Source organism: Corythoichthys intestinalis, chromosome 4, assembly GCF_030265065.1.
Source record: "Corythoichthys intestinalis isolate RoL2023-P3 chromosome 4, ASM3026506v1, whole genome shotgun sequence".
In the NCBI taxonomy this organism is placed as follows: Eukaryota; Metazoa; Chordata; class Actinopteri; order Syngnathiformes; family Syngnathidae; genus Corythoichthys; species Corythoichthys intestinalis.
In genome coordinates, this window is record NC_080398.1 from 52042789 (window position 1) to 52057346 (window position 14558).

Below are 14558 nucleotides of genomic sequence, written 5' to 3' on the forward strand. Positions count from 1 at the left end.
AAAATAAAAATGATTCAAATAATTGACTTTCCCAATTTCAGCGTGGTAAAGATGTCCAGCAATATTTTATTGGTTTTAATACACAAAACAAAAGGAGGGTGGAACCAATCCAAATAAAACACTTGTGGACTTGGTTTTGAATTTTATTTGTACAGTAATGGAGTGAAATAGAATCCATTAATATATGAATATAAATGATTTTATAGATACTGTAAAGGCTCTTTACACTGAATGCACCTCAAAACTCAGGTCCAATACGCAATGATGAGGTAGACACTTAACAACGGTATTTTCCACCCACTGAAAAAAAAAAAAAAAAATGGACTACGCCATAAATTACTCTTGTCATTGTAAGAAATATATGATTATCATGAAACTCTGTACATCACAAATAATAAAATAATTATAGAATAAAAATTATACCGATTTGAGTGCATTTTGTATATTTACAAAGAAATGCAGTTCTCTCATTTCTTCATTGGGAGCACTTTGTAAAGTTATCGACTATACAAAATATTTACAGCTCAAAAAAAAAAAAATGAACAGCAGTGCATTCAAAGCTAATGTGCATTTAAATATCGCTTCATTTGCGAGTCTCTTGTTTTACATTTTCCTCATCAGAGCAGACAAACTGACTGCATCTCCTTAGCGCAGTAAGCTGCGGAAGTGCATTTCGTAAAGATGCAGACTTTTGAGCAAAATAAAGTTCACCTCACTTGTGTGCTTTTAAAAACATCTTTCTTCAAAAACAGAGGGCCGACAAGTCCATTTTTGTCCTGCTTTGTCCGAAAAGCACACGGTGACCCCTTACACAGCGCCTCCTGACTGGTTTGCAGTCAGGCAAAAATCTCTTGAAGGCATGGTCTCCTCTTCTCTGACTATGTGTGTGCGTGTGTCATTCTCCCCTCTCAATTCTTCTTGTTTTTGTTCATTTTTTTCCTTTTTTTTTTTCTTTTTTGCAAAAGTTGCACAGGCCTTTAATGACTCCAGTTGGACAGAGGCAATTATGAGCTGGATGCACAGACCCAAAAGAGTCCGTCCTACAGACAAGATTGCACAACAAGAGCTTGCAAGTCCAAACGCTGACAGGCAAAAAGCCTCTATGCTCTATAGCCACAGCACGAACAGGTGCACAGTGGAACCCAATGGAATTCCATAACACAATGAACACATCTCTGGGAAACAAGGGCCTGTTTGATGACCTGTAACTTTTGCATGGTTGGGAAATAACACTTTAAGGCAGAGAGAGTGCATTTTTGAAAGCGGTGAGTTGGAATAAATAGCAAATAATCGCATCTAGCGTCCCATGTGGATGGCATGAGTCGAGGTATCCTGTAAGGACTCCTCCACCATCGTGGATTTTGTTGTCTTTCCGAAGGTTTCATTTTCTGCTAAATGTCCGCTACCTGCACCCACACTGCTCCACCACCATGTCCTCGTACTGTTTGTACACCACATTGTTGCCTGAGTCTATGTACAGGATACTGATTGGACTCAGTTTGGTGGGGACGCAGCAACTGGGAGGGGTGCTGTTGGGGTCCATGGAGTTCATGAGCGTCTGTATGATGGCATGGTTGGTGGGTTCCAAGTGAGATCGGAGTGGGAAGTCACACACCCCTTCGCAGTGGTACGCCTCGTAGTCCAAGGGCGCGATGATCCAGTCATCCCAACCCAGCTCTTTAAAATTCACGTGCAAGGCCTTTTTGCTGCACCTGGATTTGGATTTTTTCCCGTGTCTTTTCCCATGGCGGTTGCTCAGGGCTGTCCTCCTCCGCCTCCTGGGCCCCTCCCCTTTGACCCCCCTGTGGGGGAGGCCTTCCTCCTCCGCCTCCTCCTCCTCTGAAGCTCTCACCACCTCTATCTCCCTGCTAGACCTTCGTGACTTGATCTTCTCCTTCATCTCGTTGAAGAGATTCTCCCTTTTCTTGGAGCGGGTATAGGCCACCAAAATAGCTTTCTCCTGCTGGGACCGCCCACTCCTGCCCAGGCCCAGCGCCTTAAGGTCCAGTTCGGTGTCAGAATTACCGAGAGTGACTCTGAGCTGGAAGCATAGCTGCATCCCTTGATTTTCATGATGATGACGATGATGGTGGGAATGCTGGGGATTCCGCTGCTGATGTTGTTGATGAGATTTAAACATCTCCCACACGTCCAGAACCTCCCATCTGGACTTGGCAGCGTCCAAAGGGTCCAGCAGTCTGGAGTCCAGCAGCCTATCAGAGCTGCAAGGGTAAAGTTGGATGTGGTAGAGCCCTGTCGTCTGTAAGTCTCCCAACGCTCTCCTAAATATCCTTAATTCCGCCCCAACCAGCTCCTCTTTGTCTGAAAGGGTTGAGACATCAAACAGATACTTTTGTCTTTGCAGAGGAGGGTGCAAAAGATCATCTGCAAGGATAAAAGAAGAAAATAATTGCAGTCAGATTCACTTAGGGTGTACAGTGTTCAGATGGGGGAGGGAGGAGGCTCCCAGAGGCCTTGACCCCCCTCCCCAAACACCCACACTAAAAACAGATAACTATCATTTTAACTATTTTTTGCAAAAATCTGTCCTCTACTTTGAAATAAAAATGTTTCTGAATTCCAAAATATTACATATTATACACTGCTTAAAAAAGATTCTTATGCAAGTTTTTTTCTCATTGTCCTCAGTAAGACACATATTCAGTTAGACATACCATTTATTCACATGAGATTCACACAATAAACAATGATTTTTCCGATAAAATATTTTGTTGTTAAATTTTGCAACTGTTTTTTTTACTTAAGTACAAGGCACTTTGCAACTGTCTTTAAAATATTTATTTATTTACTTATTTATGTATCGAACTCCTAATTTTTGCATAACTCCTTTCACACCTTTTGCTTTCCACCTATCGATCATAGTTAAAACAATACTTGAAATGCAAAGCACACAGCGTGCAGGTCATTTGCAATAAGATTTTGTCTTGCTTGATTTTCATTTTTTTTCTATAATTAATGATGCCTATATCTCAAGTTATATGCACATTCACTCTACATTTCAAATATCGGAAGGGTGCTTAATCGTGGCCGTTTGAGTTCTTACGTGCCATTGGATGCAATCATTTGCATTCTTTTTTTTTTTCATTTTTACATCCCCACTGTATTTGGAGGTTCATTGGCAACTTAATCAATAAAACAACTATGTCTAAAGTTGGTGTTGTACGCCAGACATGACAGGCCAAAGGCCGATAAACTCAACTGAACAATGCACAATTAATGCATTATACTCTGCTGGAGTGGAGGGGCGGGGGGCTGCAAATATTCCATCAATGCGAATTTGTGGAAAGAAAATCATGACAGTTTCCAATAAAACAAACAAGTGATCTTCGCTCGCGCTAATTTACAGCTGCAGACTTGCAATTAAATATTACAATACGAATGTAACTTTATTAGCCAATAAAGCTGAACGCATTTTTCTTTTAAATGAAACGTTTTATTTTTAACGTCCAACGGGTTTTAATTATATTTTAAATACGCATATACTTATCTGAAATTCTATTGTCAGGGGGGGGAATTACAAATAATAATTCTCAGTTTAAATATTACATTTTTTGACCTGGGTTGACGAGCATAATATCAAAATATCAAACGTTTTGGACAAATCAGAGTGACAGGGCTGCGTGCACACACTCATGTGATTTGTACAAACTATTCTAAATAGATATTTTATTCTACTTGTCAGTTTCCCTCCGTGCACCCTGCCGAGTGAAACCGTAAAAGCAACAGATTGAAACCTTGTGCTTGTTCCTGTGACTTGCGCGTCTGGTCTGCATTACGTTTCTTTTTTACATTTTTTAAGACCTTAAACAAAATCGAATATAAGTTCGCCAAATAATTAACAGCCCGAATTCCCATCTTCCTCATTAAAGCCCTTCCCCTATATATTTCACTCCATCTTGCCAACGACAACATCCCCCTTAAAATGCCCCTGACCGGACTGGGTGAACAGCCTGTTGAAATTACTGACATATTCGTGTTGACAGACAAGAATGTACCAGGTTTTCTTAATATCGTGATTCCGTTAGATTAATTTCAACCTTATTTTTGTCTCAACAAATGCACAACACATTGAGCATATATGCATTGTTATATTATATGCAAATAATAATTTGATTCGAACGGCAATTTTACAACTTGACAAAAAAATGTCTATGTAGATTTAATCTTAAAAGCGTACAATTTTAAAAATAATATATTTATATATAGTTTTTGCAATTGCAGTGTACATGGAAAAAGTAACAAGAGGCCTATAGGTTTGTGCTTAAAGGCAGTTTGTTCTTCATTTGTATTTCAAATTGGGTTAATGCTGCTTGATACTAAAGAAAAACATCACATTAAGGGTTTGTTTGTTTTTTTTTTTAAACGTCCATTGAAACAGCATGCATTGAACAAAATATATTCTCAGTAAAACAGTTGTAATTATTGGCGACCCCACCCCCAAAAAATTTAAATAAATAATTTAACATCCAAGGAAGTGTTTGTTTGTTGTTGTCATTGTTGTTGTTTGATTTCACCTTTTTCTCCAAGTCGTTTTTTTGGGTGAAGTATCATCGTGGTCTTCATTATGGGAGAAGACGGTGTTTGATATGTTATGACATGAACACTCAATTAGATCACTGAGTTCAAATACTTCAATCAGCCGTTCGATGCCAAGCGGCTCTCAGAGGGTCTCAGTTCGGGGTCAGAGCAGTGACACACCACATCAAAATCACAGGAGAAAAGAAAAGTGCGGCTTTTTTTTTTCAATCGAATTAGTTCACATTGCAAGAAACAGACATAATAATGGCCTCGTGAACTTGTGTTGACTTTGTTTTGTGTCTTAACACTGGAACTGGAATTAGTGGAATATGGCGTTTTGCTTTAATTTTCGTAAAAAAAATAAAATAAAATAAAAGCGAGTCAACTATTGAACTTGGAACTGCAATCTTATGTGATTTTATTTTTGACTGATTTTTAAAACTGTATTAAATCTTGGAATTTTTCTTGGAATTAAATAATACATTGCATTGGAAATAACGAAAAGGGTGTTGAATTAATAATATGCAATACCCACATTGAAGAAATACTTTGAGTTTGTATGTGTCGCATAGTACTGCGGTTGTACTCGAATTGCATTATTGCACGAGAGAGTGAAATGACAACGTCAAAGCACTTGCTTTCACACTACTAATGGCTCAAACACCTGCTCCTCATATCCCACACACACCCGGTTGGCAGGTCGGCCACTTGAATGTGAAAATGTGCAGAGTGTATTCCATTTCCATGCCAATTTGGGAATGTTGTGCACGGAAACCACAAGTGTTGGAGTTAAGGTAAAAGTTTCCCATATGTGGCGTTTTTCCTTTTCTTTTTTCCCCCCTTTTTTAACCCCTGCACTGGCATTGATTTACAGCCTTCGTTTCGCGAGCGTCTCAATTAGTGTTTTACTGTCGTGTTACCCAAGGGTTAACCCTTTATAGGGCACTTATTTAACTCATTCGCTGCAATGACGGCGCTAGACGTCCAATCCATTTAAGAGGCTATCAAATGGATTTGACGTCTACTGCAGTCAATGGCTGCAGATGAGAATTGAGAACACTGGTGCTCCCAATTTAATTGAATTGGGCATCTATCGTAGTCAGCAGGTAAAAAAGTAATAAGAAATTAAAAAAAAAAAAAAAAAACGTTAGTTTTATTGGGGGGTACGGCCAATGTGTTTGTCTGTTTTTATTCATTTTAACTTGATTGATTTTAAACCAAAAAATAGTCACTTGGCTTATAAATGGTTAATTGTAGTAAGGTGGGACAGTCAAATTGTGCACCATCTTATTTAACATCGTTGCTTGATTTGTCTTTTTTTTCCAATACCTAGCGTTTCTGTCTGTCTTTTTCCGCATAGCCCAAATGAAAGGTTGGCAAGATGGATGTGAGTTGGCCGCGGCCCCGAACCAACCTGTTCCTCTGTCCACGAAACTTGTTATGGTGTTGGCAGATTTAGAGGAGCGGAAAAAGCTGGCGTTAAGTCCGAGTTTCTCCGCTGCAGAGTACGTCCTGTAAATGGAGAGCATGTACTCATGCGGCACCACATCATCCTTAGGCTCGTCTTTGCGCGGGCTCGTCATCTGATGGGAAGAGGCGAAGATGTCTTTTAGGAGTTTGCTTGACCTTTGTCCGCCCTGATGAGGGAGCTTGGCTCCCCGACTCCTCTTCGGGGTAGAGGGAGATATAATAGCAGCAGATTGAAAACATGGTATATTCCAAAGGAAAACAAGGAGCAGGCCCACATAAATCGTAACAAGTCGACATGCAAACATGGCTGGAGGGTAAGTGGGAGATGGCGAATGTCGAGAGACTCGTAGGTTTCCTTCCCTCGCCTGAGCCGGAGATGGTCTGCGCGTCAGGGTGGGAGATTGCTTTGCGCCCTCGAGAAGTGCGTTTTGCGCTCTGGACTGCGCACAAGAGCGGAGCCTGTTAGGCCGAATGGAACACGCCCACACGGTCGCCCAGTGCTTCCCAATTTCATGACACCCACTTGCAAACACCGAGCCAAAGGCCATTAAATCAGCGACCCGGGAATCCATGTGGGAAAGTTTTTGTTGTGCTTTCGCAGCACATGTATTTAGTGTTTTCTTGATAGATACTGAAGTGTGCAACAAAAAATCAAAACAATGAATAAATACTCAAATGCTGTTATAGTACTTGATAATGAATGACTCATGAGCATAACATTTCAAAGTTAACATAAGTAAAGACTAGTTTGTTTAACCCTTTATAGGGTAAGTGAATGTTTTTGGTCATTTAAAAAACTTAGCAAACATTCGGTGTATAAGTATGACCTATAAAACATCCAAATGATGGTGTCTATTCATATGTGGACGCAAAGTCTCAATAATAGTTATTGTTGTTTGTATTATTATTCTCATGTATTTTTTTAAATTAATGAATATTATCAATTAATACATCTTTAATAACTAAAATAGTAATACATTTTAAATGAATAAAAACAGAAATGCTCTCGTGTTATGGCTGAATAATAACATTTTAAAGTTTTTTTTTCCCCTCTGTGTGTGTGGAGAGGGCACATTGTCCAATTCATTTAAACTTGGAGGACTGTGGATGCTTATGTTTCACTGCACTTGGCTGCACTTGACGTCCAATCCATTTTGAGTGGTACGATGCCAGCCTCTCTCGGGAAAAATAGATTGGACGTCTAGCAATGTCAGTGGCAGCCAATTAATTACTTGATTGTCCTATAAAAGGTTAAGACAGAACTGCACTGCTACAATATGGAGGTAGTGTATAATGCTCTTTATCAAGTCTGGGACTGAACCCCAAGGACACATCCGATCAGATTAGATAAGATTTTACGTCTTGATAGTTGAAAAATACTTAGTTATCATAAAATGCTGTCAAAATAACGACGACCGATTATGAAACCAGGGCAAGATATCTTTGCACATACTTTACATTTAATTGGTCGCATGACATCTGGATTTTGTGAAGAGGACTGTAGCACCCCACTAATTGACAGAATTGAATACATTGCACAGTCCTTTGCAAACTCAAAGCACCAGCGGGATCTAAAGAGCCGTGCAGCAGTTCAACGACGGAAGACGTTTATAATGCTTTTTGCGACCTCTAGTGGTCATTATTTAAACGCCAGGTCTACTGTTTGATGGGAAATTTGTCATTAAACTTGTTTCATTATCCAAAATGTAATGTAATGATTGTCTTACCACAGGTACATTGCGATATCCTGGCCAAGTCCCATCAGGATGCTGGTCTAATCCTCACTTATTCATCAAGTGTTGATGACAGTAAACTAGGGATCTCACTTGCAGTGGTGAGATGCTTGAAACCTGCCTGGAAGGTTCTGTTCTGAATAACTGATATGGAACAACGCTGGAAGAGCCTGCAGGAAACTGAAGGCTAATCTCCTGTCCATCTCCTCCAACACCGAGCAGAAGTGGCTGGAAAGTGCCTTGTATTTAAGTAAGCATTCCAATGTTCAACGCTCACTGTCTCTGTCAGGCCTACAAGATAAGTGGACTATTTTAGAACCACACAAATCTGTTCCCATCCATACTCTGCAGCCACTGACGAGCCTGGACTGGAGTTCCGGATTACTCCAGAGGTTTCAAATCCTCAGACGACCAAAAGGTGATCTCCACCTAGCTGGCGTCCGGGAAAACTTGCAAAACTTGACCATGGCGACATTGGTTACATGGCGGCATTAACTTACAGAACATCTCCAAGAGATGCACTCAGAGCAGACAATTTTTGTGAACATCTGCACAATATCTCAATTGTCTTTCAGATTGGCACATGGACATAGAGGTTCTATAAACAAGGTTACAGCTTCATCAGTAAGACAAGACAAAGAATGTTTTTAAATATCTGTACGTTTTGTACGAGATCATTTACTCAATAATTAAAAGGGAAAAAATCCGTTACAAAGTAAAATAAAATGGAAAGAGCAAAGAGGGTAGAAAAAAAAAAAGATAATTTTGCATCTGTGTGCTGCGAGCGTCCATCTGACTGCTGTTATCAGTACAGTGCCAAAGATTAAGCAACACAGACAGGAACACTGTACAAACTTTAACATGTCAAAGAAGGCGTTCCGCATCGCTGCCACATTGTATGGGCTTACTCACCTTTTCAGACATCTTAAACATATACAGTATTTAAATTGGGCTGCTTAGTTGAGCCGACGCACCAGATGTTTAGAGTGTATTTAATCAACCCGTAAGGTGTAGGTGCATCTCCCAAATTTTTATTTTCAAATGGATTTTTACAAATGTCAGAAATATACTTTGGAGCATTGGGAATGTTAATCCAATACCTGGCCACACCCAAATGATTTCTTTGAGTTCATGTCAGGCATTGTTAACTTTGTTTGGTGATAGAGAGGCAGTTATCCTCATACAAAACCGTAGCTACCAACATGTGCGGGGGCACTAAAAGTCACTCACAGCATTTTGGGTGTTTTTCCCATCCAAAAACAGCAGCCGTTTCGGTCTAAATTTGTCATGCTCGCGCTTTTTCTCTATACAAGGCGTGCACAATGGCAGTACACATGCATGCTTTATATTTTACTACTACTAGGCTACTACAAAGACAGCGTTCTATTTCACCGACAGTGTGTTGGAGTTTTTGTATTGGAAATAAAGGCGCCCGTGTTTTATAATGCAAATCCCCGCAGCTAGACAGCACAATGACACACGAACACATTTGAAAACTGAAAGGTCCAACAAGCCTCGGTTTAACACCCACTTTTCACAACACTCAAATAAATTGCACACAAATACCCAACAGCGCTATCCACGGCGGCAGCTTAACAGCAGCAAAGAACAATAATATGGCTACAGTCAGTGGTGTTACCATGATCCAGGATGCCAGAAGTGGGTGGGCATTAGTCTTACCTGGGGGGGGGGGGGGGGGGGGGGGGCAAAAAAAAAAAAAAAAAAAAAGCTACAATGCTCAAATAGGTCGAAATCCAGCGTAGGGCTACTGCACCTTAAAACATTTTTTTTTTTCTACTTGAGATAACTGTTGTTGTGATTTGGTCTAAACAAAAGTTGATTTGATTTTATTTGACTTAGAACACATCCATAACTAAACAGTATGGACAAGCAGGTGACAATGTTTTTTTTTAGGTAAGCTATTGTGGTTCCTTGATTTTATTATTATAGGTATTCTTTGTTCCGCAGCACCTTTGAGCTCAATTTGACACCTTAGAATGCTTCAAAATGCTCCAAAATCAGCATGCAGGTCAAGACAGGTGTAATCTTTGATACCGTGTAGAGACAAATTCCACATACACTATGTAGCGCCAAGCGCCTCCTAGCAGTCATTCTTTGTCCCGCCGACGCTTTGAGCCCTACTTTGACCCCCTGAGAATGCTTCAAAACTCACCAAACTCAACAGCCAGGTGAACACTGGTGAAAACTTTAATGAAACGTTAAAAAAAATAAATAAATAAAATATGTGTAAATGTTTGTAGCGCCCCCAAGGAACAAAACCAACATTTCATCTCTTTTTTTTAAGGTGAAAGAGGAGGTAACAACGCAAAGGTTAAAACTTAGAACACACAGTACTATGGGATACCATATGAGGTGCCCAGACTGCCGTTAGTACTACATCCAGTATTCTTTGGGTGGGCAGAGCGTGTCCGTGGATGGGCACTGCCCCCCCCCCCCCCACCACCACCACCACCACCACCACCCCTGGTAACGCCCCTGGCTACAATGCAAGCAATTTGAGGTTCTCCTCGGTAGATCTGCCGCAAACATTTCCTCGCTGGGCACCACTATAAACTATCATAATCATCTTCATTTCAATTGAATTTGAGAATATTTCGAGGTTTGTGTAAAGAAAAAAATCGCTAATTCATTTTTGCGCCATGTTAATCTGTCATCTGTCAACAGATAACGTTTCCGTTCCAGTAGCCTCTTATCAACATGACCTGATAGCAAGCAAGGTGCCAGGTGGTGACCATGTTATTTAAAAAAAAAAAAAAAAAAAAAAAAATCAACATATATATTTAATCCTCAAAGATAAATATGCTATTGTTTCAATATGTTCTATTGACTGATTTGTTTTTAACAAAAGAAAAAAGAATCAACCGAAACACTTTTTTCCCCCTCCCAAACACCAGGTAGTGATGCAGCACCCTCAGCACCCCACTTTCCGCGCCACTTCAAGCATGTACAGGTAAGATAAGTGAGATGACACAGAGCCAATGACATGGAACTTAACTGTTTTGTTAATGTTTCACATGTGGAATAATTTTGTTCCACATATATTTCTGAATAAAAGAGTGATTTTGAACTTTGTGTGTGCTTTGCAACCCCCAACACACACACATGCAAAAGAAGTAATTAAGTACCTGTTAGGCTGAGTACATTTGTCTGCTCTCTCAGAGTGCTCCTCTAGTTGTAACTAATGTTTTTCAATGGGGATAGGTGAGGTCAGTTCTGGTACTGCTTCACAGTAAACTTCAAACTTGAAAACAAGTTTACGGTTGCATAAATATCATAAAATGGCACTAATGGAGCATTTAAGAGATTAGATCACCTCAGTAAGCAGTCCATATGAAAGCTTTCCGGGAGAAATGGTTGTTTTTGGATGAAATCAACATTATTATTGAAGAATGGAATAAAAGGGAGTTTGTTTCATTTAGCTAGTATAACCTAGGTGTGTAATATTAATAGAACAAATTATTCTGTGAATCTTCCATCAAAATGAGGAGCTGGCAATCAAAATGGCTGTTTTGAAAACAACTTGTAGTGTTTTTTTTTAAGTTATTAGTGAAGTTATTTTAGCCATAAAACAAATTTAGCTTTGAAATGTCATGACACAAGCAAACAAAATTATGACAAAGTTCATAACACATTATAATTTCCTTTTACCATATTGTGGGATTACACATTTAATTGTTCTGCCTAGCCATATACTGTATGTCACATTGAAATTTTGTCTACTAGTTTAATATCTCTTTGACGATCTCTCATGACAAAAAAAAAAACACTCTTTAAATGGCTGTGTGAGGTTTTCTCGTCGGTACAAATTATTTGTCACCTCACCACACCGGACATACGACCACGCCAAACTTTTGCTGAAAGTCACCAGTTTATAGCATCCAAAAGTCAATTTTCTAGAAAATGTTCACGGACTCGTGGGCCCACGAGGCAGACATTCAGGAGGCCAACACTCCACACGTGCAGATTGAGCCCACAAAAAGTATGAGTCTTGCAAATCGTCCACAGTTTATAACCAGCGAGGTGCACAGAAATTTCGAGATGGGGAAACGTGAACCACCATAAAAAGATGGAAGGTGACAAAGTGGACCCGGCTGAAGTATCCCTACTCAATGAAATGATCCGACGAGCTCTGGTGAGGAGTAGAAATGAAGTGGAGGTCTAACAGCGGGACCCCACAAGACTTTTCTCTGTCAAGACCTTCGAGGAGTTGTGCCTGAAACCGGAGCCTAACAGGTTTCTATGCCTTCTATGATTCAGGAGAAAGCTCTTCCTATGATGCTGGCACAGCCACCTCAGAATTTAATCGCTCAGGCAGAGGCAGAACTGCTGCTTTTTCTCTGGCCATGCTCAGCCATGTGAAGCCTGCCACTAAGTGGACTCAGGCTCTTTGTATCGCGCCAACATACCAACTTGCCCTGCAGACTGGACAAGTGATGGAGCAGATGGCAAGGCAAGGCAAATTTATTTATATAATTGAAATCAGCATTGGAGATAAAGCACAAGAGGAATAGAAAGCAAATAGATTGAAATATATAGACAGTTATGGATATGCAGGGCTAAACAAAAGCGTTTTTGGCCATTATTTAAAGGAGCTAACAGTTTGAGCATATTTCAGACCTTCAGGTAACTTCCTCCAGAGGTGGGGAGCATAATAATTAAATGCCGCCTCACCCTGCCTGGTTCTTGTTCTTGGAACTTACAGGAGAGTGGTTCCAGACGACCTTAGGGGTCTAAATGTTTCATAGGAATCTAACAAATCAAGCATGTATTTTGGTCCAAGGCCATTAAGTGTTTTGTACACGAGCAGTAGTATTTTATAGTCTATCCTTTGACTCACTGGAAGTCAGTGTAACGATTTAAAACCGGTGTAATGTGGTCCAGCTTCCTTGTTTTTGTGAGGACTCTGGCTGCAGCATTCTGTACTAGCTGCAGCTTCCTGACTGATTTTTTATCACGACCTGTAAATATACCGTTGCAATAGTCCAATCAGCTGAAAATGAAAGCCTGCATATGTTTTTCCATGTCTTGTTGAGTCAGAAGCCCTTTAATTCTGGCTATATTTTTTAGGTGGTAATAGCAGATTTAGTGACAGACTTCAGATGGCTATCAAATTTTAGGTCTGAGTCAATAATTAGGTTAAAAAGGTTTCTGACTTGATTTGTAGCTGTAAGTGACATTGTACTAAGGTGCCTGCTTATCTTTGACCTTTCCTTTTTTGGCCCAAAAATGATCACTTCTGTCTTCTCCACATTTAACTGGAGAAAATTCTGACACATCAATTCATTGATTTGATGAATGCATTCACTCAGGGAGGCTAAGGGACTATAATCATGTGGGGACACAGAAATGTAGAGTTGTGTGTCATCTGCATAGATGTGATAGGAGATGTCATACTGTTCCATAATCTGAGCTAGAGGAAGCATATAGATGTTAAATAAGAGTGGTCCAAGAATTGATCCTTGAGGGACTCCACACGTAAATTTGGTTCGTTTTGACTGATGGTTTCCGATTGACATAAAAAAATCCCTATCATGTAAATAAGATGTGAACCACTAAAGAACAGTGTCAGTAAGCCCTACCCACTGCTCCAATCTGCTGAGTAGTATGTTGTGATCAACCGTGTCGAATGCGGCGCTGAGATCCAATAGTAGCAGAACAGATGATTTGCCTGCATCGGTATTCCGACGAATATCATTTAGGACTTTGATAAGCACGGTCTCAGTGCTGTGTTGTGGATGAAATCCAGACTGAAATGAGATGGGCAAACACTGCCCTGAAGTAAAACTAGTATACGCCTTTAGGGCAACAAAATGGAGTGAGCGAGGCATTTGCAAGAGCAGATTGTGGTTGGAACACCTGGCACCATCCTGGATTGGTGCACCAAGTTTAAAGTGATTGATCCCAAATGATTAATGATTGCCACTCAAGGTTATCGTGACCAGAGCATATGCGTTCACAGGCAGCTGTCAAAAGACTGTCAGATGCTGTTCCTCTCTGCAACCTTTGAGGAGGTGGTGTGGAAGTTTGCAGAGTTGATTGTTCATGAGGCCAACATCATCTGCCTGCGTCGCGAGGTGGAGACTCTGGACGCCATTAAGCAGTTTTACTTCTTCTGCAGGAACAAGGAGGATAAGTTTGCATTTCTGTGCGACCTCTATGGCAGTATGACTGTGACACAGGCCATCTTCTGCTAGATTTGGGCTTGGCTGGCTGTTAACCTGACAAGGAAGGTCACAGCTGAGTGGTGAATTAACTGTGATGCAGCGAGCTAGTGTCATTGAATGCTTTTGAGATGGCAAGGAGAAGGTTCTTGTCACAACAAATGTTTGTTCAAGGGGCATTGATGTGGTACAGCTTTCACTGGTGGTCAACTTTGACCTCCCCGTAGACATGCACAGCAATACCGATAACGAGACCTACCTTCACCCGATTGGCCGAATGGGACGTTTTGGGAAACGAGGCTTTGCCATCAACATGGTGGACAGCGAGTATGGAATGGATGTCATTTGACAAATTGAGATGCACTTCGACAGGAAGATCCCAAAATTAGAGGCAGAAAATGGCGAAGAAATTGAGAAACATCTCAAATAAATAATATATGTGTGATACATGTACAAAACTAAAAAAACACACAAATTTTAATATTTGGGATGCACTTTTGAGTTTTTCCTACAAGCAAAATTCCATGCCTGCTGTTTAAACTAAGCGTGCCTAAGTTTGTTGTTCTTTGTTTGTAGTGTTTTCATTTTTCTTGTTGTTGTTGTTGTTTGAACGTTTACATGGAGCTTGAAAATA

At 40.3% G+C, this 14558-nt stretch overlaps 1 protein-coding gene and 1 pseudogene across 1 annotated transcript; one reads left to right on the forward strand and one right to left on the reverse strand.

The window, feature by feature from the left end:
- Nucleotides 1–223: 223 nt before the first annotated feature.
- On the reverse strand, nt 224–6382 carry gdf6a (growth differentiation factor 6a). The gene is made up of 2 exons (XM_057834561.1): nt 5954–6382; nt 224–2385 (listed from the first exon to the last, which is right to left on the reverse strand). Exons 1-2 carry the CDS (start codon nt 6312–6314, stop codon nt 1403–1405), a joined length of 1344 nt encoding a protein of 447 aa, XP_057690544.1. The 5' UTR covers nt 6315–6382; the 3' UTR covers nt 224–1402.
- A 5281-nt stretch (nt 6383–11663) lies between these two features.
- LOC130915347 (ATP-dependent RNA helicase DDX19A-like) lies at nt 11664–14354 on the forward strand (annotated as a pseudogene).
- Nucleotides 14355–14558: the final 204 nt, after the last annotated feature.